The 22,408-nt window shown below is 45.9% G+C and overlaps 2 protein-coding genes across 2 annotated transcripts in view; one reads left to right on the top strand and one right to left on the bottom strand.

Moving 5' to 3' along the window:
- The window catches only part of acsf2 (acyl-CoA synthetase family member 2), a 54,328-nt gene that overhangs the window by 16,143 nt on the left and 15,777 nt on the right, over nucleotides 1-22,408 (bottom strand). Inside the window, exons 9-10 of the mRNA XM_039740664.1 lie at nucleotides 22,232-22,323; nucleotides 19,858-19,934 (exon numbers count right to left, since the gene is read on the bottom strand). Coding sequence (XP_039596598.1) covers nucleotides 19,858-19,934; nucleotides 22,232-22,323 — 169 coding nt within the window. The remainder of the gene's footprint in view (nucleotides 1-19,857; nucleotides 19,935-22,231; nucleotides 22,324-22,408) is intronic.
- Nucleotides 779-14,959, top strand: chad (chondroadherin). The gene is made up of 4 exons (XM_039740665.1): nucleotides 779-3,413; nucleotides 9,190-9,353; nucleotides 10,937-11,082; nucleotides 12,556-14,959. Exons 1-3 carry the CDS (start codon nucleotides 2,634-2,636, stop codon nucleotides 11,076-11,078), a joined length of 1,086 nt encoding a protein of 361 aa, XP_039596599.1. The 5' UTR covers nucleotides 779-2,633; the 3' UTR covers nucleotides 11,079-11,082; nucleotides 12,556-14,959.

The following is a 22,408-nucleotide window of genomic DNA, read 5'->3' as shown; positions in this document are numbered from 1 at the left end:
AGAGGGTGAACTTTCATTACAGCATGCTTACTGCATCGCTGTGTTCTGCTAACTGCCGATTTCACTTTGGCAGAAAAGCACTTTGCCACTGTTACCATGTTGGCATCATAAATCTTTGCTCCTCTCCTTACTTGGCTCTTTCTTCTGGTTTTAAAGACTGAACATTCAAACGGATTCAGCACACACTGCCTTTGAGACAATCTTGTCAATCAGTAGAATTTGAAAATGGTGGCAACTTGGCACACATTTGGGCACACATTTACAGGGCGTGTATTCTGAAGGAGCCCATAAAGCGTGCTGGTCATGATGATGGTGCCCGTTTCCACCCGCTGTTAATTGTGGCCTGTATGTGACCTTCCTCCTAGCATTTACGGGAGTCACAGAGCACCATCAAAAGCTAAGCTCACAGCTGACTAGGTGGTGGGCAGTGCCATCTGCCCCTTTCTCGCTCGCTCGCCCTCCGTCCATAAGGTGAATTACAAAATACCTTTCTTTTCACAGTTTGAAGACAAGTCTCTCTCAAAGGAATACTGCTGACTATTTACATTTTTGTACAAATTTGCAGACAGAAGTCAGATGAAAAGCCAGCAGAAAATGTGAATTTATGAGGACAGTGAGACATGTGTGGACGGGGTGAGAAATGGTGCAGCCAATGGTCGCTGCCAAGCTCTTAAAAGGTCAGTACAGGCAAAAGTAAACTCCACAAATGCTCATCACATAATCACATTATAGTCGTCTTCTCCAAAAGGCAAAGGCTGCAAGCAACGACGAGTTAAACAGCAGTAAGATCACTTGGGTGAGGACATCCCGTTAGCGATGGGGTCAGATGATTCGATCATCTGGATCTCCGTGCTTCCTTTTGGGTTTCAAACTGAAAAGGAAACAAAAGTGCCTCCATATTTAGAGAACATGCATGGATATCAGAGGAAGTCTAGAGAGACAAGCGACTGCTATCCAGCGTATTTATGAAGGGATCACACTCAAATTTGAATTGGATTACTACTGGAGAAAGAGAAAGAAAATTACACCTCAGCATATCTGCCACAAAACCGATAAACAGTTGACAAGAGTGAGGCTCGCAGTATAAATGAGCGTCAGGCACTTTGTGCTCTTTTACTACCCTGACCACGGCACAAAACACCTCATCCTCATAAAAATGAGACATTTGTTGAGCAAATATCAAATTCCTCTCTTCTGGTTTGTGAGGCCCAGTCTCATAAACGTGTCCATTTGACTTCAGTCCATCTCCTGGGCAAAAAGCCAGAACTCATCTAAAACTTTCAAATGTACACAGCATCAGAAAACTCGGACCTTTCAGATATCCCGACTCCGACTGAGAAATCACAAATACCGTAAGACGGACAGTAGCAGAGTGGAGAAGGCGGCTCAGCTTCCAGGAGTTCGGACTTGTTTATGCAGCAAACGGCCAACGATGTCCTGCGAGTAAAGCTGGAGAAGTAAAACCAGCTGCATGAACACACAGGTGAGGAGGACGAGGAACACTAGAGGCCTGACCCTGCACTACTGCTGCCCGTCCTCTTCACCACTTCTACGGCTCAGTTTTTACTGACATTAGACCTGCCGCCTCCTATCACGCCCGTCATCAACGCCACTCAGTAACAGCCGTGTTCATATATCACGCAAATAGTTTTTAATTGTTACTTATTATGCTACGTTTTGCTTCTGAATAAATGGATTTCTCCCTTGGGGATCATTAAAGTACTGCCTAGTGTTTGCTGTATGTGGAGTTTGCATGGCTTCCTTGTGCTCACAGGCTGCCATCTGCCCCACCAAAGTTACCTTTGCTGTAGGACGTGTGTACACAACTCATGACGTGCAGGCACGCTGCCCGATTTGTGCTACCAAACAGAAAAGCTGGCTAGAGCTTAAAAATTGTAAAGACTGGCCCGTCTTTGATGGCAGCACATTTAAGGTGAAGTCCGAGAGAACAGCAGCAGTTGACACCACTTCTTAGAACCTACTTGCACATAAAATGAAGCAAAGCTACTCGGTCAGATATGAAGTGGGACCGTCTCGAGTTTAGGCTAAATGGCAAGTTTCTTTAGCCGCCAGTCCACTGGAAGACCCCAGATGCTCCGTCATGGTTTCCCCTGGTTCTTTGTAAATGCCCAGCGATACCGCTCGGCTCCTGCTCACTGAAAGGCCAAGAATGAGGCCGTGTCCTTTGGTGAATGAGCCGGTAACTTTCAATTTCTTTTGGCTTCCACAACACCTACAGAACACACGTCAGGCGGTCAGCTGAAAATACAACATCGGGCACCTGCTCGGTTACTGACACAATCTTGTAGCACATCTGCCATTTTACAAGTTCAAATCTTCAAAGAAAAAGGCAGCAGCCGCCATCTAATAGAGTCGCCGTGTCAGTGCAGGCAGCCGCCATATAACAGAGGCGCCGCCCCGGGCTCTCGCTGCATCCAAAGTGTTAACGCTCATGCTGACCGCACTTGGCCCTGCGCTCCTTCCAAGTTTCGCTTTGGCTCTCCCCTGTCAAGTTTTTTCAATGTTATAAATAGTGCTGTGTTTTGCTCACTGGATCCTTTCACGCCAAAGCACAGGAGTCTCTTTCTCCCAGCCTCTCACCGCCATTCACGGCAGAACGACTAGCACCAGGCATGCATAAAATGAACTTGCTCTCACTTACTTTCTTTGCCCTAGTGGCAATCGCTGCCTCCGGTCCTGGGCTATGCCCTAGTCCCTGTCACTGCCACGGGGACCTACAGCATGTCATTTGTGACGACGTGGGTCTGAAGAAGGTCCCCAGAGTGTCGGACAACACCCGTCTACTAAACATGCAACGGAATAACTTGCCCGTCCTGCCTACGGGAGGCTTCGGCAGCATGAAGGGGCTCGTCTCGCTTCATCTGCAGCACTGCCACGTCAAGGAGATCTCAGGACAGGCTTTCAAGGGACTGAAAAAGCTTGTGTACCTCTACCTGTCGAACAACGAGATCAGCGTCATCAAACCTGGGGCCTTCGAAGACTTGACGGAACTGACTTATCTCTACTTGGACAACAACCGCATTCCTGACCTTCCCAAAGGCATTTTCACCCCCTTAGCAAATCTGTTCATCCTGCAGCTCAGCGATAACAAGCTCCGAGAGCTCCGACCGGGCACCTTTAGTGGGGCAAAGGACCTGCGTTGGCTTCACCTGAGTGGCAACGAGCTGACCTCCATCCAACCTTCGGCACTAGATGAAGTGGAGAACCTTGCCATTCTCCACCTCGACCGTAACCGGCTCAGCTCCTACCCTGCCTCACCGATGAGCAAGCTTCGTGTAGTCGAGGAGCTCAGTTTGTCAAAGAACCCCATGAAGGTGATCCCAGATGAAGCTTTCCAGTCTTTTGGAAGGTACATGGAGAAGCTCTACATGGACAACATGGGCTTGGAGAGGGTAAGTGTCTTCACATTCCTGAAAGCATGAGGGAAAAGTTGACTTGTAATCCGGGCTTCAGACCCGTAGTTTAGAAGGAGTGCAAGAAACACTCCTAACAGCTTATGAAAGGAAACCGACCTAAAGTAATGGAAGGCCATGTCAAAAGACGACAATTCCCAGGTCCTTCTGCAATATAGTACCTTTACCTGTAAGCCACTAGCAATAAAATGAAAATCCATCGGGAAGGAATTTCTTCTTCTTCTTCTTCCCAATGTACATCAGTGCAGATTTTACGGCTCCTCCACAATCCGCACATCATTAACTGAAGACTATAAACCGGCACAGCAGCGGCGACCGCTTGCTGCTCATAAACTGGCATCCCAGCTGGATTGGCATTTGTCAGGAGTTGATTTTACTGGGAGTTGCCGGATCAGCACAAAAGTTGTGTCAAAAGAAAACACAACTTGTCAATGTATTACCAATTGAATTTGGCCATTCGCTGTGACACACCTAAAGCAGCGGCAGTAGAAACAACAGTAGAAACTGCAGAATGAGATAAAGCTAAAAAATAAAACACCACAAAAGTGCGAAGCTTGAACGCAATCAGAAGCCTGATGCTATAAAGAGGAGCAGACTATTCATCTTTTACCATTTCATCTCCTGTCTGAAACAAACCCTAATCAACTTTTATCCTTTTCACATTCAAAAGGTTTGCGTCGAAACACAAAATGAACTCATTTAGGGCCTGGGGACGGAGATCTGCATGGCCTTGCAATGCTTGTGGTTACACAGCTGTACTCGGACTCTCGCTTCTTCCTCCACCTCTTGACAGAAAACTCAGAGAGCAGGATGCGCACGCTTTCTGTGGCGTTCTCATGCTTCAAATGTGAATGAATGAAGCGCTAAACGCAACCTTTAATGTGGAGGAACGTACCAGGGCTCGGCGTTTCAAAGCTGGCACCACATACATCTGTCCAGGGCTTCCTTTCTGCACCTCAAGGTTGCAGAAAACCACAGAGTATGCCAGCAGCAGAGAGCACCAATGCAAGCGGTTTCGAGGGCACAGGGTCTCATAATAGGCAGCTTAGCATTATTGGTCAGCCGAAAACATCTCTAGGATCGAGAAGGATGTCAGCAAACACAGAAAATACATAAAAACACTAATGTCCTCACCCTCGGTCCAATGGCATTTGCCCTCTTTTGGATGAGCCACAGCTGGATGCTTCACATGCCCATCACTGTAGGACACAAACACACAAGAAGACTGAGACCTGTCATTGCGTAGCCTGTAGCTGCCATCTCTGGAAATGACGCTCCATGTCCAGCTGGTCCGGAACAGAGGGGATGAGTTACATCTCACACTAGAGAGCAGAGATTCTGTTGTGTCACAAATTCATATCATACATTAATGAAACCAGCCAGGATGGCTCAAGGTCTACACTTGCATCGATGGCAGGAGAGGAGTATTTTACTGAAGTTTAGCCCAGTACTGCATGTCAAGTCTACACAGTAAACGTATTGCTCATATTGAAGGCTGGTGCTCTTCCAGGAAGGTCCATTTTGCTGGGCCATTGTCATTCAATACAGGACATGTTGGGTAAGACAAATCTCAATGCAATAAATAAAACAATAGACAGGGAGGGGGTCCATCCGACTACAATGTCGCCAAACAGAGGAGTCTCCGCCATGAACCCTAAAATGGGCCCATCACTTCACTCGCCTCTTCGAGTAAAAGCTTCAGATAAATAAATGTAATGAAGTAAAAACCCTAAATGCCAGCGAGGGGTGACACGACACACATGGCAAAATGCCAGGTATGGATGAGGGCACCCCCCATGTAATTGTTATTTCACCCTTACACCTTCAGCTGCCAAACACCCAAGGCCCCACGCCGTGCTCTCCACAATCAGCTGTAACGGTTTACCTTTGGCAGCTCAAGCACATCTGCCTTTAACTTGATGATGCACGGAGAGGCTCCACCACTATCCAGTACAGGAGAGGAGGGGCCATTCTACTGGACGTGTGGGAGTAACGGCTAGTAAAGCTCTTCACACAAAAAAACAAAACCAGCAAGCAAACCAGTCGCCTGTCCATGTTCTGTTGTTCCCACTGCAGCTTGTCCAAACAAATTACTTCGGGTGTGTTATTCTAGCTCGAGGACTTCGCCACCTCACACACATTCCGCTTCCAATTGGCCATTCGCAAATATCAGGTCAGCGTGGAACATTTTATGAAGAGATGCATTTTGAGGCTGGTATTCCCTGCTGAATGGACAATTGGATCCTTTTTGCAGCATAGCTGGCCGACATGTCATTTGAGAGAGAAAAAAAAAACCAACCAACCCTTGAATGGCTCTGGATTATCAAACACAGTCAGTCAGTCAGTCAGAGGAATTTTCCATCATTCTACAGAGTTACTTATTACGTACATAAGGTACACTCCTAGAGCTAAACAAGAATATCTCAAGAGCTTAAGGGGCCAGGAGGAGTATTTTATTATTTATTTTAATACTTTAAATTGAATAAATAAAAAGAGAGCAGTTTTAACAATTTAAGGCCACATCTTATCAAAGAGGCCATTGTGATGCAAGTCCTGCTGGATGTTGGTCTTTTTAGAGGTTACTTTTGAGAAGCCAGTCTCCTATGAGGGCTACATCTACAGGAGATGCCAGCAGACCCAGCACCTCAAAGTCAGGGTCTCTGAACCAGAGAAGTTGTTGGCAGGCCTGTGTTGTAGTCAAGAATTGCCAGACATGGCCCAGGGGTCCTTTGGAGAGAGAGAGAGAGAGAGAGAGAGAGAGAGAGAGAGAGAGAGTGGTGTGTGTGTGTGTGCGTGTGTGCGCACCCCAAAGGTGGCGAGGGAGGAAACTCCAAACCAGACAGGGTGCACACTGCCCAAGAGCATCAACCCCAGATTTGTAAGTGCCAAACATTTCCAGGTGTTTGCAGAGCTGGCCAGTACCCTCTGAAGATACCATGGTGGTAGGCAGTGCCCAGAAAGGGAGAGGCAGTGATAGTTCGAGCTTGATTATGTGTAGCGCAGGTTTGCTCCATGTTGGAACTGAAATCAGACAAGTTAACAGGACCACATAATCTCCAAGTTCTTAAGAACGTTAGCGAGTACAAAATTAACTCCTTGACGCATATTTTAGGAAGTCACTGCACAATGGAAAAATTACAAAAGACCGGAGAAATGTTATCCCGTTCCATGAAAAGGGTGATCAGGCAGATCCAAGCAACTATAGGCCTGTAAGGTTAACATGCATCACAGAAAAATGAATGGAAGGAATTAAAGAAAAGATCAAGCAGCACATGGTAGGAACAGGAGTTTTACTGAGCAGTCACCGTGGGGTCAGATGTGTTGGAATTCCATGAGGAAGCAACAGAAGGCTACAACCAGAGTGGAGTACATGATATCATCCATCGACTTTCAGAAAGCATCTGCTGAGGTGCCACATGACAGGATGGGCGTCAAATTAAAAGAAGTGGTAGCTCAGGGTGTGGTGTGTCGATGGGTGCAGAATTGGCCGAGACACAGGAAGCAAAGGGCGATGGTGTGAGGAACCTTCTCAGAACTGGCTGCTGTTAAGAGTGATGTCCAGCAGGGGTCAGTGTTGGGGGTCACTTATTTTTAAATATATGACTTGGAGATTGTCCCTAGTGTGTGTGTGTGTGTGTGTGTGTGTGCCCTGCAGTGGGCTGGCACCTTGCCTGGCGTTTGTTCCTGCCTTGCTCCCTGTGTTGGCTGGGATTGGCTCCAGCAGAGCCCCGTGACCCTGTGTTAGGATATAGCGGGTTGGACAATGGCTGACCGATTTGGAGAGGAATATAAATAACAAGCGGATTAAGTTTGAAGAGGATACCAAACTAGGTGCAATGACAGATTACCCAGAGTCCACTGCATTATTACAGAGGAACTTGGACAGCATAAAGGGTTAGGCAAATTTGTGACAAATGAAATGTAATGTAAGTAAATGTAAAGTACTACACGAAGGGAGTAAAAAGGTAAGGTTTGAACACAAAATCGAAGAGACGCCTTATGAGTAGGATTTAGGAGCCACACTGGACTTATCTGCAGTACTGCGTGCAGTTTGGTCTCCAGGCCACAAAAAAACAGAACGGCAAGGCGGATTCCAGGCCTACACGAGGATGAATTATGAGGAAAGATTAAAACAGCTGAGCCTTTTCAGTTTGAACAAAAGATTGAGAGAGGACACGAATGAAGTGCTTAAAATTAAGATGGGTATTCGTCCAGTGGATTGAGATTTTAAAATAAGGTCAATAGAAACACGGGGGGCACAGCTGGAAACGTGTTAAGGGTAAATTTCACACAAGTAGTGTGTCAAGGAGGCAGCAGGACTTTAGAGGCCTTCTAAACTTCACTTGATGGTATTGTGGAGGAATGAAGTGAAGAGAACTGGTGAGCTTTGTGTGGCTGAATGGCCGGTTCTCGTCAAGATAGTTCCAATGTTCAGTACTAGGTCAAAGACAAGAAACCTGCCCTTGGCATGGTACCCAGTCCATTGTAGGGCACACACACTCAAATGGGATGATTTAAAGCAGTCAACTAATCTTTAACAGAAGAGAAGATGCAGACATGGGGAGAACATTCAAGTTCCACATGGTGTCAGGGTCTGGAGTTTGATCCCAAACCTCTATAGCTGTGAGGCAGCAGCATTTCCAACTGTGCCATCATCTTGTATTGATTCATTTTACAAGCCAGATTATTACAATACAAGAGCACTGGAGCCAGGTCCTGTTACTAACTCAACTACCAGTTGATCGGGGGCACACGGGTACACCCTTGCACTGGGTGACAGAGTTACCAGTCTGCCAAATATGATGATTTCTGGATGCCAAGAGGAAACGTTTAAGTGGAAAGAAGCAAATTCCACACTGTAAGCTCAGAGGCCAGGAGCAGTGGCGTGACCGTCCTAAATAGAGTGGCACAATCGTCACTCTACCTTATACAGTATCGCTCACAGGAAGCAAAAGAGCCAAGGTGTTGAGGGACACCACCACGTAACAGTGCCTTCTACTTGCCTCAGCCAACTTTGCCACCCTGAAAGAGGGTCCTGGCTTGTAAAAGTAATCTCTGCTTTGCTATGCAGATGGAAGTCCTGACATTATCCATAAAAAGAAAGCACTTACTACAAAATTCTTTTTTTGGTGGTCACTACCAACACCATCTCCCTGATGAAATAAGGGGGGGCTCCAACAGCACCAAAAACAAGTTGGACTCGGTTTCATGCCGCAATTGTAATGTCATGACTACACACATTTGTACATAGTGCCACACTGTCCTGGTATGCCATTAGGAAAACCTTTGGTGGTGCTTCATTGACCACCCCGATAAACCTCACAGGGGCATACATTCCTTGTTCGTACCAACTGCAAGAGCAGGACAGTTGGCACCAGGTACGCGACTAGTCTCACCTCAGCTTCACCCAAACACAAACCAAATACAAAGACAGCAAAGACCGAAAGGAGCTGCAGAGGCAACAAGCGCCACTCAGCCCTTCAACTGCCCGTCAGTCCCGAATGCCAGGCAGTATTGCAGCGAGGTACCCGCTTCGTTTTACTGCCTGCGCAGCACCCCCTTCCACTCTTGAAGTGAATTTCAGCATCAACATTGACTCCCCACCAGAGAACATGGCCAGTGTGACGAGGAGTAGGTGGTCACCCCCTCCGGAGGGTAAGCAATCGGGCAAGCATACAAAAGGTACAACCGTAATATCAAAATCTGTAATCGGGACTCCTCTACTCCATCTTTGATCCAAGTCATTTGTTTTTAGTTTTCAGAAGGTGCATTCAATGGAGTGACGGCTCTCAAGTGTCTACACATAGAAAACAACAAGCTGAGCTCCCTACCCAGCAGTCTGTCATTTGCCACCGTAGAGAACATAACCCTGTCCAACAACAACTGGATGTGCAACTGCCAGCTGGCACCCCTGCGCAGGTGGGTCAGAGACTTTTGAATGTTGATTATGGTCGCTTTCATATTTGAAACAATTCCGTCTTTGCTCATTTTCATGCCAATGTACCCAAGGGGACAGAAAACTAAGAAGAGCAATAAAGTTTCAGGTGCTCTAGTTATGGTAGGCCTGCAATGGTGTACAGCCAGGGTCTACTCAGTCTGCCAAGTGGGAAACAATAGAGAAGACACATTCAAAGAGGGGACATAAAAGAGACACTTGGACACAGAGGCGACTCGCGTGAAATCCAAAGCCACCCGAGCTGGGAAGCAGCAGGCTAAGCACGTTTCACGTGGACTTTCTCAGGCCTGCTGTGGAGGAGACAAACTCCACAGCGGCTACACGCTCCTTGGGACCCTCCAGTAAAGCCAACAGCCAAGCGCACTTCCTGCCATAATCCCCTCATCAGCTTTTGGCTGCTCTGTCCTTTCCAGTGAAATGCTCATTTCTTCCCACCACCTATAAAGCATGAGGTCTGTCCTTTCCAGGCACGTAAAAGTGCAAACGTGATGCTTTACGTCTAGAGAGTTCATGAAAGGAAGATTCACTAAATCTGACCGGCACTTTATGTCTTGGAGGCAGCTTTATTAATGTAATATACACGAAACTATGAAGGTTTACTCTGTTGAAGCTGCTACTCATATCATAGAAAAGGGAAACAAAAAAAAAAAAAAAGAAATCCACTACTGGTAATCTGCGGTCAACCTCCTATAATTAATAACGGGACGGAGTGGTGGCTCTGAGGCGAAGGACCTGCACTGGTAATTGGAAGGTTGCCGGTTCAAATCCCAGAAACGCCAGATGTGACTCTACTTCGTCGGGCCCTTGAGGAAGGCCTTTAACCTGCAATGGCACCGTCCTGCGTATGACGTTAATCTTCATCCACCCCTGCATGTAGGCCCTCCAACCCGCTGGGGGTTGGTGGCAGAATTGGCACTCCGGCCACCATAAAAAACAAAACCAAAACCACCCACTGTTTCATACCATCTGAACTTGTGTGGCATCACCCGTCACACGGCTGCACTCGGGTCCCAATCTGCCGTCATGTGGCGGGTATGGCAATGCGCTGCATCAGCACCCTAACCCTAACCACCTACTCTCTGTCCTACGATTTCCTCCTGAAGTGGGACACCGGATGTTTGGGGGCCAATTGTGTCACACTTTAGGTCGCCATTTCTACACTACAGGACTCCCAATATTCAAGGGGCTGACGCCTCTGAACTCCTGCATTAACAGATGCACAATTGCCCCAAGTTGCCCCTTTCGTTTGGGACTTCTGGGGGTCTGGCCAGTTTGAATGCTTGTACTACTATGTAGTGTAGAGTGATTAAGATCATCTGGCATCAGCTTCCATTTTGTACACCCAAGGCTTTACAGCCCTTCCTTTAGGAGAAACCTGCTCTCCAGCCTTCCATTTCGGGGGATTTACGTCAAAGCAGCTTCTTGCTCGCATTTTCCCACACCCGTTGGCGACATTTTCTGTAACCCACCCCAGCTCTTCCAATGGAGACTGAATGGCCAGGACGACTTGAGGGTATTCACAAAGATGTGGATGGTTTCCTTGCAGGTGGATGGACTCAAGTAGACTTCGCCCAGATGCCACATGTGCTTCGCCATCACAGTACAGAGGACAACAAATCCGAGAGAGCGCCGCCTTCAGCAGTTGCAGACAGAAGTCAAAGAGGGACAAGAAGGGGACACGCCATTAATGAGGTGACGGGGTTTTGAGTTTCTATTGCGCTTCCTTCCTTTTGTCCAAGAGTAGGACATGTAGAAATGGTCTCAAGTGCCATTTGCCAATTTCTTGTAGTGTCAGTAGGATCATCTCAGCAGCTAAACTCCTCGGAAGCTTCTGGGCACTCATCCATTTACGCTATGCTAGCTTTCTAGTGAATTGTGACCATTTAATGCACAAGCAATGAAATGAGAATGGATTAGAACTGCAGAGGTAAACTCTTTGCCATGCTGGATTACTCAATAATACAATTAAAGTGAATAGTAATAACTTCCACTTCAGACATTTTTGTTTAAACTTCTCCCAACAAATTTTTTGAGTTCTTGTTGGTCGGGCAAAGGAAAAACTGTTTTTGACTTAGGGACCATTCTTACGGCCTCACCAAAATGGTAAATGGGGGTAAAAAATAAATAAATAAATAAATAAAAACCAACAACCAAAAGAGCAAACCACCACATGCAGTAGTTGGGAAGGGCAATCTGTGCGATTCTGCAGCCACCGCAGACGAAGATGCTGGCAGGTCAGAAGTCGCGGTTCAAGTCCGCTTGTATCCTTCCAAATTTCTTTTTTATTCTGATCTTATTGATGCTTAGTAGACAAAAATGTATGCAAAACAATAAAGTCTATGCAAGAAATATCAAATATTCAGAAGTATCATTATAAAATGATCACATCACACAAAAAGGCGGCTCTGAATTGTTAGTTTAGGGTCCATCGACCAAGTTCTTGATTCATCAGATTTCTAAGATTTGACTTCCATCTTTGGACTTCCTCGTTATTTTCCACTGCTGTCTTCAGCACGGCGTGATTAAGAAATCCAGCCGTCACCATCCCTCTCTACTCTGCGCTTTTAGCAGTTCACATCCAATTTTTAATCCAGGAAATTCAAAACATCGCTCCAGCTCATCATTAGCGTTTCTGTTCCTAGATGTGCTGCCAGAAGAACTGGGCGATCAGTTTCAGCAGAATGCCAGCCTTCCATAGAGCCGCGGTTTCCATAAAAAGTCACTTTTGTTCACATCAGCATAACCCGGCTGAGGTGACAGCAGAAGTGTGTAGTTTGTGGGGTACGGGTGTGCATGGCACAGGATGGAGTGTGGTAGGTGGGCTCCATGGACAAGAAAATGAAATTTGAAACACAAAAGTGCAGGGTCAGAAAAAGAAAGAAGTGACTGAGCATCAAAGGCTATTCAAAAATAAATAAAAAAGAAAGGAAGTAGGAGATAAACTGTGCACTCCAGCAACGAGTCACGTCAAGGACACCGAAAGACATACAGTGCCAGCTCAAAAACCATTAAACACCAATAGTGCAACGTTACCTGCTAGAAACAAGATGCGGTCGTGATAAATAAAAAGGGGGCTCTGGTAGAAAAGTAGAAAAGAGAAGCTACACGGGTCTGTCTGTCTGTGCAATAGCCTTGCTTTGTTTAACTGCTTGTTTCTTCCTTCAGGATGAGATCAAAACGAAGCAAAGTCCACCCAGTGGTCAGCTCTCTGAATGAGGAAGGAAGAAAGGAAGGAAGGATATCCACCTCCACCATTCCACCTGTCCACCAAACGCACCCCTGGGGTTTCCTTTTTGCTCCCACTCTCTCTAGCCCTCATCAAAATCACAGTTGAAACCTTCGCCACTGGAGTCGCACAGTTAACGTCCCAATGGGATTTTCCCTCAAAGCCGTCTGTGGCGCGCCTCATCAGGAGTCATCCGAGGTGGGCCGCGTCCCTGCTAGTGCTCTCCTCCATCTTGTATCGGACCTCGTATGGTAAGTTGCTGCCCTCTGACTTGGAGCAAACGCACAAGTTTTCATTCTGAATGTGGATAAAACCCTGAGTAGTCTGTTACAGCCGGAGGGGATGGAGAACTGCTCCAGCCAGGACTCGCCATTGTTCTTGTTATATCAGTTGCAATGGCGCGGAGGCGGCACACAAGGCTGCTCGTTACTTCTCCGTGCTACACGGAGAATGCGGCCATCCAGTAAGGTCACCCCTCAGACATCCTTTTTCGAAAGCGTCAAGTGGTCTCTTTTACTGGCACAAAGCCAAAGTGTTGCCTCACCCATCACAAGAACCCGTGTGCTTCGTGTTGGTCTTTTCTGGCCAGGACTTCAATTATTTCAAAAAGTCACTGATCGAAAACGAAAAAAAAATGACATTTACAGGGACCCACCAGTCAATTGTTTTCATAATTCTCTGTCAGCGATTTCAATATTATTTAAAAAGTCATTTCAAAAGCAAAAGAATCAAAAAGTCGGTAAGAATGACCATGGAAAGGAAAAAAAAAAGACAACAAATGGCCCAACGCAGACTAGCTGCCGACTGCTGACGGTGAACAGGGCTGTGGCACAAAACACACCAGCTTCTGACTTTCACTTGCGTAACTAGCAGTCCGTGTTTAAATAAAGCAACTGTGAAAGTAGAACAACTTTACCGTCAGACCCTTCAACAAGCACCCAGATTTGCACTTTCCTGGCTCTAGATAGCAAGGACAACAAAACACACAAAGACGTGTCCGAAAAATGCGACCGTGGTTACGTTAAACATAAAATAGTATAAAACAAAAAAGGGACAAAAATTATAATCTAGATACCTAAAAATGCACACATGCAAAAATTGGTTTGAACATTCAAAAGGTCCAACAAAATGTACCGAGTAATAAAAAAAAAAAAAAAGACAAAGTGCTGGAAGTGACACACCAGAGGAGGACGAGACTGACAAACAACAATTAGTATAAAAATGGCTCTGGCGGCTCACCTAAAGGCTCTCCCCTTCAGCAAAGCACATTTTGTGGCCTTTGGTCCGACTCTCTAGCGTCGCTCCACATCTCCTATTCACTGCCTCCTCTAGTTTAAAGGGGCACAGACAAGACAGACAGTGCCAGGGCCCTCAGCCAACTGTGGCCCAGCAGCAAAAGCAGATGTCACCGAGAGCATGGATGGCTCACTAACCAAACAGGAGTACTCGGGAACACACAAGCTGAACTTGCGATTCAGATCAAGTGCTCGCCGGGTCTCTTTTTGAGGACTTGCTGGCTGTCACTTTTCTCGGAGAGGTCCAGTCATTGCTGTGCCCCTGAATACATCAACAGCATGGTCAGCTTGTGTTGCTCACCATAACCACACAAATCCTAAATTCACTTACTATCGGAGATTGGCAGATAATCACCATTAAACTGTGAAGCTTATCAGATACGGGGCACCTGGTTCTCTCTGAACGCAGGATGGGAGTACAAGTTGTTTGGTCTCCATTTTAGTTCCTTAAGTAATCCTTATGGGCAATGCCTAGTTTAAAGGTCAAGCTAACTCAAGATGCCAGTCCCTGACCAACGCAGTTCCCGACAGTAGTTTTGTGTTGCGGATCACACCCCTTGACATATTCCAAACTGTGAAATGTATGCCTAAGAAGTTTACCACTGCCTGCATCCTGGCATTGAGGACTCTCATTGAGCACAACTGCGAATATCAGCAGAGTTTCTTTTGTAGCCTTCGTCGATTTTCACAAAGCATTCGACTACGTTGATCGAGCTGCCCCGTTGGACATCCGGAGACTTTGCGAGATTCCCCCTCGAAGTTGCTGGATATCATGGCCGGGCTGCGCAGTGGTACTGCGAGTGCTGGGCAGAGTGGTGGCAGACCCTCGGTGTTTTTCTTGGGTTCATCAGCGGTGTGTTCTGCTCCTACTCTGTTCAATGCTTGTATGGACTGGGTGTTGTGCAGGGTCGTGGGGTCCAGCGGCTGGGGGGCATTTGTTGGTGAAGAGACATTCACTCATGTCACAGAGGCATTGGAGGCTCTGATGGGGGTCTCAAGAAACGGAGCGAGGAGTCCGAGTGTCTGGGCTTGTGAGGGTCCTGATAAATACCAAGAGCCAGGCCTTTTTTGACCTCTTAGGCACAACCATCAGCAGTGTGCCTGTCTGCAGAGAGAGTTCGGACCTCATCGAGAGGTTTACTTACCTTGGCAGTGACATTCATGGGACCGGGGTGTGTGGCGCTCTCAATCTCTTTGCAAAAGGACAAAAATTCCAAGTCTTTCGAGTCCTGGCGCTTCCTGGTTTGCATGGATGCCATCCAGTGACCTGGACTCCTTCACTACTAGGTCTCTTTGGAGAATCCTTGGTTACTTCTAGTGTGCTCACGAGTTGCTCAGAGTCCCGAATGAGGCACATTACCTGCATTGTGAGGGAGCGGCCATGTGATGAGATTCTGGTCCGACTCCCAGGAGCCTCGTTGTTGAGGACCCAAGCGGCTGGACCAGGCTAAGGGGATGCCCAAGAAACACCTGGCTGCAGCAGATAGATGGTCATTTCTGGCGGTGTTTGCCAACTGGGACCCTGAGCTGTTTCATCGTGTGATGGATGCAAGAATGTGCTCCCCAACCCAACCTGACCTGACCTTCCAACTCCATCTTACCGACATCCCTTGTGAATAACTTGATCCATTGAAACTGAAATCTGGGCATATTGACTGCACTGTGACACAGCGAACAAGTCTGTCAGCTGTAGTAGAGGCGTACCCAAACCTTTTGAGGGACAAACAAATCCATGTAAATGGAGCGTTTACACAAGTTCACTAAGGAATAAAAATGAATGACAACAATTAGTTCCATACTTCAAAGGCTGGTAAGGTGGCCCACCTGAAGCTGCACACCAATCAATGACTTTGACATTCGGATGGAATGTGCCAGCAGTGACACAGTCTCTGAACTATGACAGGCGGGAAAACAAACTCTGGAATCATCCGCAGTACAAAAGGTCTCTTTTGGTGACCCTTGGGGTTAAATCTGTAAGGAAACAACTGCAACTAGAAATCTGCAAGCCACTCGGATGAAAGCTGCCCAGATGGCAGTAAGAAGTCTGGCACATTCGTTTCAGTAAAGGTGGCTTTTATTTTAGCTGCTGCACACCATTATGGGTCTTGGGTGTATGCATCATAGCACAGTATACGGAAATGGCTAGGTTTATAAATGTGCCAACCGCAAAAATTGGTAGGTAAAAAACATAATGAAGTGGAAAAGTCAATAAATGCTGTATGTGCTTTATGTATCTGCAAGAAAAAATATGGTCAGCATCAGGGAGAACAATGGTTTAAGCTATTTATAGAGCTCACAAAAGAACGACTCCTTCAAGTCTCTCGCATAACCCACCAAATTCTAAAATGCAATATCGTCATTTCCACTGTGTGTACAACTAACTGTTTGCGACTCAATGGCCCGTCTGCACATGGCCTACAGCCTCCAAACAAAACGAGATGCCAACCATAAAGCGACTTGCTGTAGTCGCTCTTTTAGATTTAGAGTTGATTTTGATGGACTTTGTCTCTCTTATGGAGCATCCTTACCGAATATTGCAGTTGTCCAGTTGCTCTCTTTAGGTACCTTTGCTAAGAAACTATTCATGGAACTAACATTTATTCAAACTAAAACAAGCTCAATTAAAATAATTTCTGGTACTCTTGACAAAATGACGAACAACACTCCACAATCGAGAGGACTAGTAAGTATGGTGCTGCTAAAATGATCATCAAAGTGTAAAAGTGCCAACAAGAATATCTACTTTATTCTGCCACCGTGGAGAGAAAAGAAAAAAAAAAATCCTCTTATTTGAAGACGGCAGAAGACACGACATCCAGTGCAGACCCCCGGCACGGACCTTCTAGAAGAGAGGCTGCCACGTGTTGGACTCAGCAGTGGAACGAGAAGCTGGTAGAATATGCAGGACACATCACTACTAAGCTTGGACCGCGTGTAGAGACGGGCAGGAGTGTATGAAGACGTCTGTTCTGTACACGGTTGCCAGTCTTTTTATAAGCAGCCATCGAGTAAACACATTTGTAAATTCATTCTTTGCTACGGCTGTGCCAAGTCTAATAAGCTGTACTATTTCATTACCAATTATTATACAAAACACATGTATATGTACATTTGCAATAAATTTTGTATGCTTACACAAATTTGAACTTCTCATTTCTTATACCTTTAATGCTATGATAAAGATTTCCTAAGATTGTGCCATCTATTCAAGAAATGTTCAGGTTGAAGCCGCTCCGAGGATGTGCCCGTCAGAACTGGTGGTTGAAAGTCTGGGCTACAATGGGCATGTGAAGTGATTTGCTCAAACTTGTACGTGTGCCAACAGCTTTAGGGAAATGGAAACAACCGTAACCTTCAGGAACGCATTCACTTTAGAAAGGCGCTATATAAAACGGGTTTGCCAAATTGTGGGGCTAAATAAGCTCCCTTCTGCCTCATTTTTATTTTTTACATTTATGTCTGCAGTGCTCGGCTAAATTGTAGTGCAACAAATCTTTCAGTTTTTTCATTGCGGCAGCAGAAGGAAACAGTCTCATTAAAACAACAATGAGGCCAACAAAAAAGTGAAATGACCATTGGCAAAAATCAGTCAGGGTTTGAGTCCCGGACCGAAGGAATCGCACTCTTCACTTCCACATCCCACACAATTTAACACAAAGCGAAATAATCCTCCTGCTTTTTCAAGATAAAAAATGCAACATTTGTAACTTCCAATTTTAGATCACAATGACAGGATTTGTGAATTCTTTACACACGACGATGGGACCTTTAAAAGCCTGGCTGTCAGTCACTGCAACTTCAAAGACCAAATTCGTCCTCTGAACACAATGAGCAAGGCTGCAGTGTTCTGCACATCCATGCTTTTTCTAACAGTTCAGCCAATCGAATTTCATAGGAGCCACGCAGCGCCAGGCCGAGATGTGAACAAACAACAAACGGGGTGCTACTCGTGTAATTCCTACTGTTACTCAATCAATCAACTTGTTGGTTTGGCTGACCTGCATGGCTTCTGATCCGTTAACAAAAAGGACACTTTGAGCAAATGCTGCCTGCTAAATGTAAAGAAAATCAGTCAAGTGGCTCTGTCTTCAGTAGTGACAAATGTGCTGCTCTTTACTGGTGTTTAAACTCCCATACTGGCTAAACATTTATGTGGCCCAACTCATAAAGCCGCTTTGAAACACAAGGCAGACTGATCTGAACAGACGACATGTCAAGTGTTAGCAGCAGCACAGAACTGCAAAGCTGCACTGAGGGGGGCTACTGAACTACAGGAGCACATCGCTGAAAATAAAATCGAAAAGCAAAAGTGTGAAAAGCGTTACCACTGTGGAAGTGCACACTGCCCAGGAGTAACTGGGCTACAGGCGCCAACTGCAGGGTCACTAGTGGAGTAAAGGCTGGTTTGGCAGCAGATGCCAGAGGAGTTCATGGGCATAAGCAGAAACAAAAGGCGAGGCCCCTTAAAAACGGCACAGGTAGGAATTTCCGAAGGACACTACTCTGTTCAACATTTCAGTGCACATCCTTAATCTCCGATTTATCACATTATTTATTATCACATCGTCATCAAGTTTATCAGTCATCACAACTTTTCCCCAAGATCATGAAACCCTAATTAAAAAGAAAAGTCCACAAATTCAGGCAAAGGAGCTCGTTTGGCTCAGTAACAGCGGAGCCGTCCCAGTGCCTCATCCAGACGCTTTTTAAAGGCTTCTCTTTCAGCTTCATGACTCAGCAGTGTGAACCAGACTTGGCGTGAACAGGGGACCAGGCCTGGCGCTCTCAAACACCAGATCCCCTTCCACTGGTGGCCTCTTGTTCTAACTAAAAACTCCGCTGGACCCTTAACCCCATGTTTCTGCAAAAGCGGACAACCTGCTTGAACGGGACAAAAGCTTCATTCAGAAATGAGAATGAAGAGAAATTACAGGGCGTTATCATCCCAAGAGCAAGTTGCATCAGCACGGCTAATTATTACTACAAGTACTACTATTACAATTTTTTATTGATCCAGATACACAGATAGGTCGAGTATTTTGTCCCTGGGCTAAATATTTACAAAGCGTCAAAAAGCCATAAATAAATTATATTAGGACAACAAACCCCCTCTCAAATATGTACCAGAAGGACTGAAAAAAAACTAAAAAGAAAGAATATGGGAAGAATCCTCAGAAGAGCGGCTGTTCAGTGAACCTGCAGGTAGAACTCAAAAACAGAACCACTGGCTACAACGGCCACGCTCTTAAAAACGGCTGCTAATGCGTTGTCAGAATAAAAACGAGCAAACGGAAAGCCTCATCCTCCGCTCGCAGCGCTTGTGCCACGCGGCCCTCCACGACAACGTCATTCAAGTGCCTGATCTAGTTGTGCGCACAGCTGACGTTGAAGGTCAGACGATTAACACTGCCTACCACCTGTTACACACACTGTTACACACACATTTTTATTTTTTTTCATTGCTAGACAACAATTACAACATTTCTATACAAACAAGACAGATGGATGGACTTGCCGAGTCTCAAACAAAAATAAGTGGTGGGGACTGAACTTGCAATCCAAAAGCGCACATCACAGTCGCTGCATTTCTTATGTTCTCCTAACAACTGAAGTATGTTGGAGGTATTGGCACAAAACTGTGACACTCGGTGCAACAACAACAGAAATATGTAACTAGGGAATATAAAATTATCACACCAATTTAAAACAAATATCAAAACACGTTTATTGGCCCGTGTGCAAGTTCTTGTAATGTCTCAGCTGAAGTGATGAAGTGAACGACTCTGATAAAGAGTTTCAGTTTTAGACAAAATCCATCCTAAAAGGGGATATGCACTGCCCTCTGGTGGCCACTGAGTAGAAGGCCGCAGGGCAGTCTTAAGAGGAGCTCTCCAAAAGTACAATTAGCTCATCTAATGAGAAACAAAGAAAAGTGGCAGTACTCACCACAAGTTCCGTTATGTTCATGGACGTCATGGCTTTCTTGACCAAATCAGATGGACACGGGGAGCCGGCTATTATCCCTGAAAGTCAAAACACAATCCAGTTTAGTTTAGAGTTCAGCCTTTCAACACAAGCAAAGACGAAATGAAAAGCGATACTAGAAGAAAAAAAAAAGGATCGACAAGCAGGGTGGCCACAATGGAGAATAAAGAAGTCCAGGAGGACGCAAACCTGATTAAGCTTAGCAAGCATTAAAACTGAAAACTAGCGAGAGGACAGGTTAATAGCAGCCATGTTTGCCAGTGTTTGAAGGGTCTCCTCCACAACACAGGCCTGTGTCAAATGGGCACCTACTCTGCCCAGCAGGCACACTCTGCATGTATATAGGCAAACTTTTGAAGGAGAAGCAAGAAAGCCAAGGAGAGAAGGTCACCTAATCTTGAATCCCACCTCTGTTTTAAACACCACCTCTGGCAGAGCTACACAAATAAAACTGGAAAGGACAAAGAAACAAGAGCGCACAACATGCCCAAGTTGACAGACAAAAACCACACGCAAACAATGAAGGCGGCACCTTGGCAAGTTTCAGACACGGACTTCTTAAATCCTCAGACGGTCAGTGAATATTCTGTGTCACCGGTAAACTCGACAAGAACAGTTTTACTGAGAGTGGACAAGTCAGCCCAACAGACCCCCACACAGCAACTCAGGCCCGGTTCTAGAGGCGAAGCCGCCATCGTGCCAATTCTGATCAGCCGCCCCCTCGCCTTGTAATATCTTCACTGGTTTAAACACTGAACGCTACAAAAACTGTTGATTGATGTGCTGCGTACTTGAGCTGCCACAATTCACGTGTTGCAACTTTCCCATTTCTCTTTGAAGCAAGTTACCGACATTTGACGGGAAAAGATGAGCCCTGCGCCGAGCCTGCGTTTTTTTTTATCATGCGACTCTGCAACACACAATATTCAAGACATCCTTCCAAGCTTAACCAGAACCATCTTGTGTGCCACACACCCACCCACCCACCTTGCTATCATATTAGCCTTTCTAATCACTTCACTTGTGTGCCCCCCGAGCTTGATCGACGACAGCAACTCGGCTACGGCCTCGGTACATTATGGGCTAAGTTTACTTGATCTGTGTAAGACTTTATGAACTATGAAGTTGAATGAAAATGAATGTAAGGCAGTTGGGGTGGAGAGGAGTCCGGTCCATTAGCAAGGATTCTTCATCTTGAAAAGAAAGAAATGTCCTTAATACGTTAGACTAAACTATTGATCCAAACGTCCCAATTCTGCACCCATCTGCCTCCCCATGCACTGAGCAGACGGCCTCGAGAGATTTTCAAGTCACTTGTTCACTTTTAACCAAAGGATATTTTTGCTTCCTCATGAAGCTCCTTGGACTGTTCATCTGTTGAATTGGTTCAGTAATGCCACAACAAGAGTCTGCTCCCTCCATACCAGTGGGCGACTCATTCAGCTTCACCAAGACCTGGCAAAGATCATCTCGTGCGAAGGACATTTAAGAAGGGCTGGCTGTATGAAGGGGGGGATCATCTGAAGATCCACAAGGACAAGCCATTTGTTTCAGGATGTGCTCTACAAATCATACACATCCTGATGAATTATGGGATGAAATTACACATTCAGATTGAATGACTTGAACTAAAATAAAAGTAACCAAACATGAGGCCAGTAACAAATGACGATCTGCAAACACTTATTTCTGCACAATTTAAATTTTAGGCCACGTGGAAACTAAAGTTGCGACTACAAATGGCCAAGCCCTACCCATAATACCATCCTCTGTTATTAATCCAGAAGCACATACACCACTGCAAAACCCCCTCGATCCAATCTGACCAGAGCTGTGAGAGGCTGGAGCCCACCCAGGCAGCACTAGGCAGGAAGCGGCACCAGTCAGCTACACCAAACCCTAACCCTACTGGAGCTACCCTGCACAGGCACTGGGAGCAGAGGGAAATTCCACATAGAAAATGGCCAGGCACAGGACTTCTGACGCTCAAAACTGTGCTGCCATGCTGTCCAATCTGGGACGTCTGGAATTCAAATCATCAGGAGGGGCTTTACAAAAAAAAAAAAAAATCCTACCCTTTTACCATTCACTCCAAACACTTGGGCAGAAAAGAAAGACTGTCAGTGGGATCAAGAGTTAGTACTGGAATGGAAAAGCAGTTTGGTTTTCAGAATTTGGGTGGCACTTTGAACAGCTTCAGTGTCCTAGTTGGATTCCAAGTCACCACTGCGCCCTCTGGACATCACCTCAATATTACCAAGGGACGGCCAACAGAGAGTGAAAGCAGACCATTCCAGTTCTCTCTACTCGGACATATCATTCAATAACCTCTCACCTGCTTCCAGGGAGGAGAAGTCAGTGTTTGCAAAGGTGGGCTGTCCCATTATATCAACATACATAGTTGGGGTCCCATAAAGGTTAGTACACCTGAAAATGATATAAATAGACAATGTGGACAACTTGAATGACGGACATTTCACCACCATGGCTCCTTTTCAGCAAAAAACCAACC

The sequence above is a fragment of the Polypterus senegalus genome, chromosome 17 (assembly GCF_016835505.1).
Source record: "Polypterus senegalus isolate Bchr_013 chromosome 17, ASM1683550v1, whole genome shotgun sequence".
Taxonomy (NCBI): domain Eukaryota; kingdom Metazoa; phylum Chordata; class Cladistia; order Polypteriformes; family Polypteridae; genus Polypterus; species Polypterus senegalus.
Note: the sequence above shows the minus strand (reverse complement) of the source record. Positions and strands in the feature narration are given on the sequence as shown.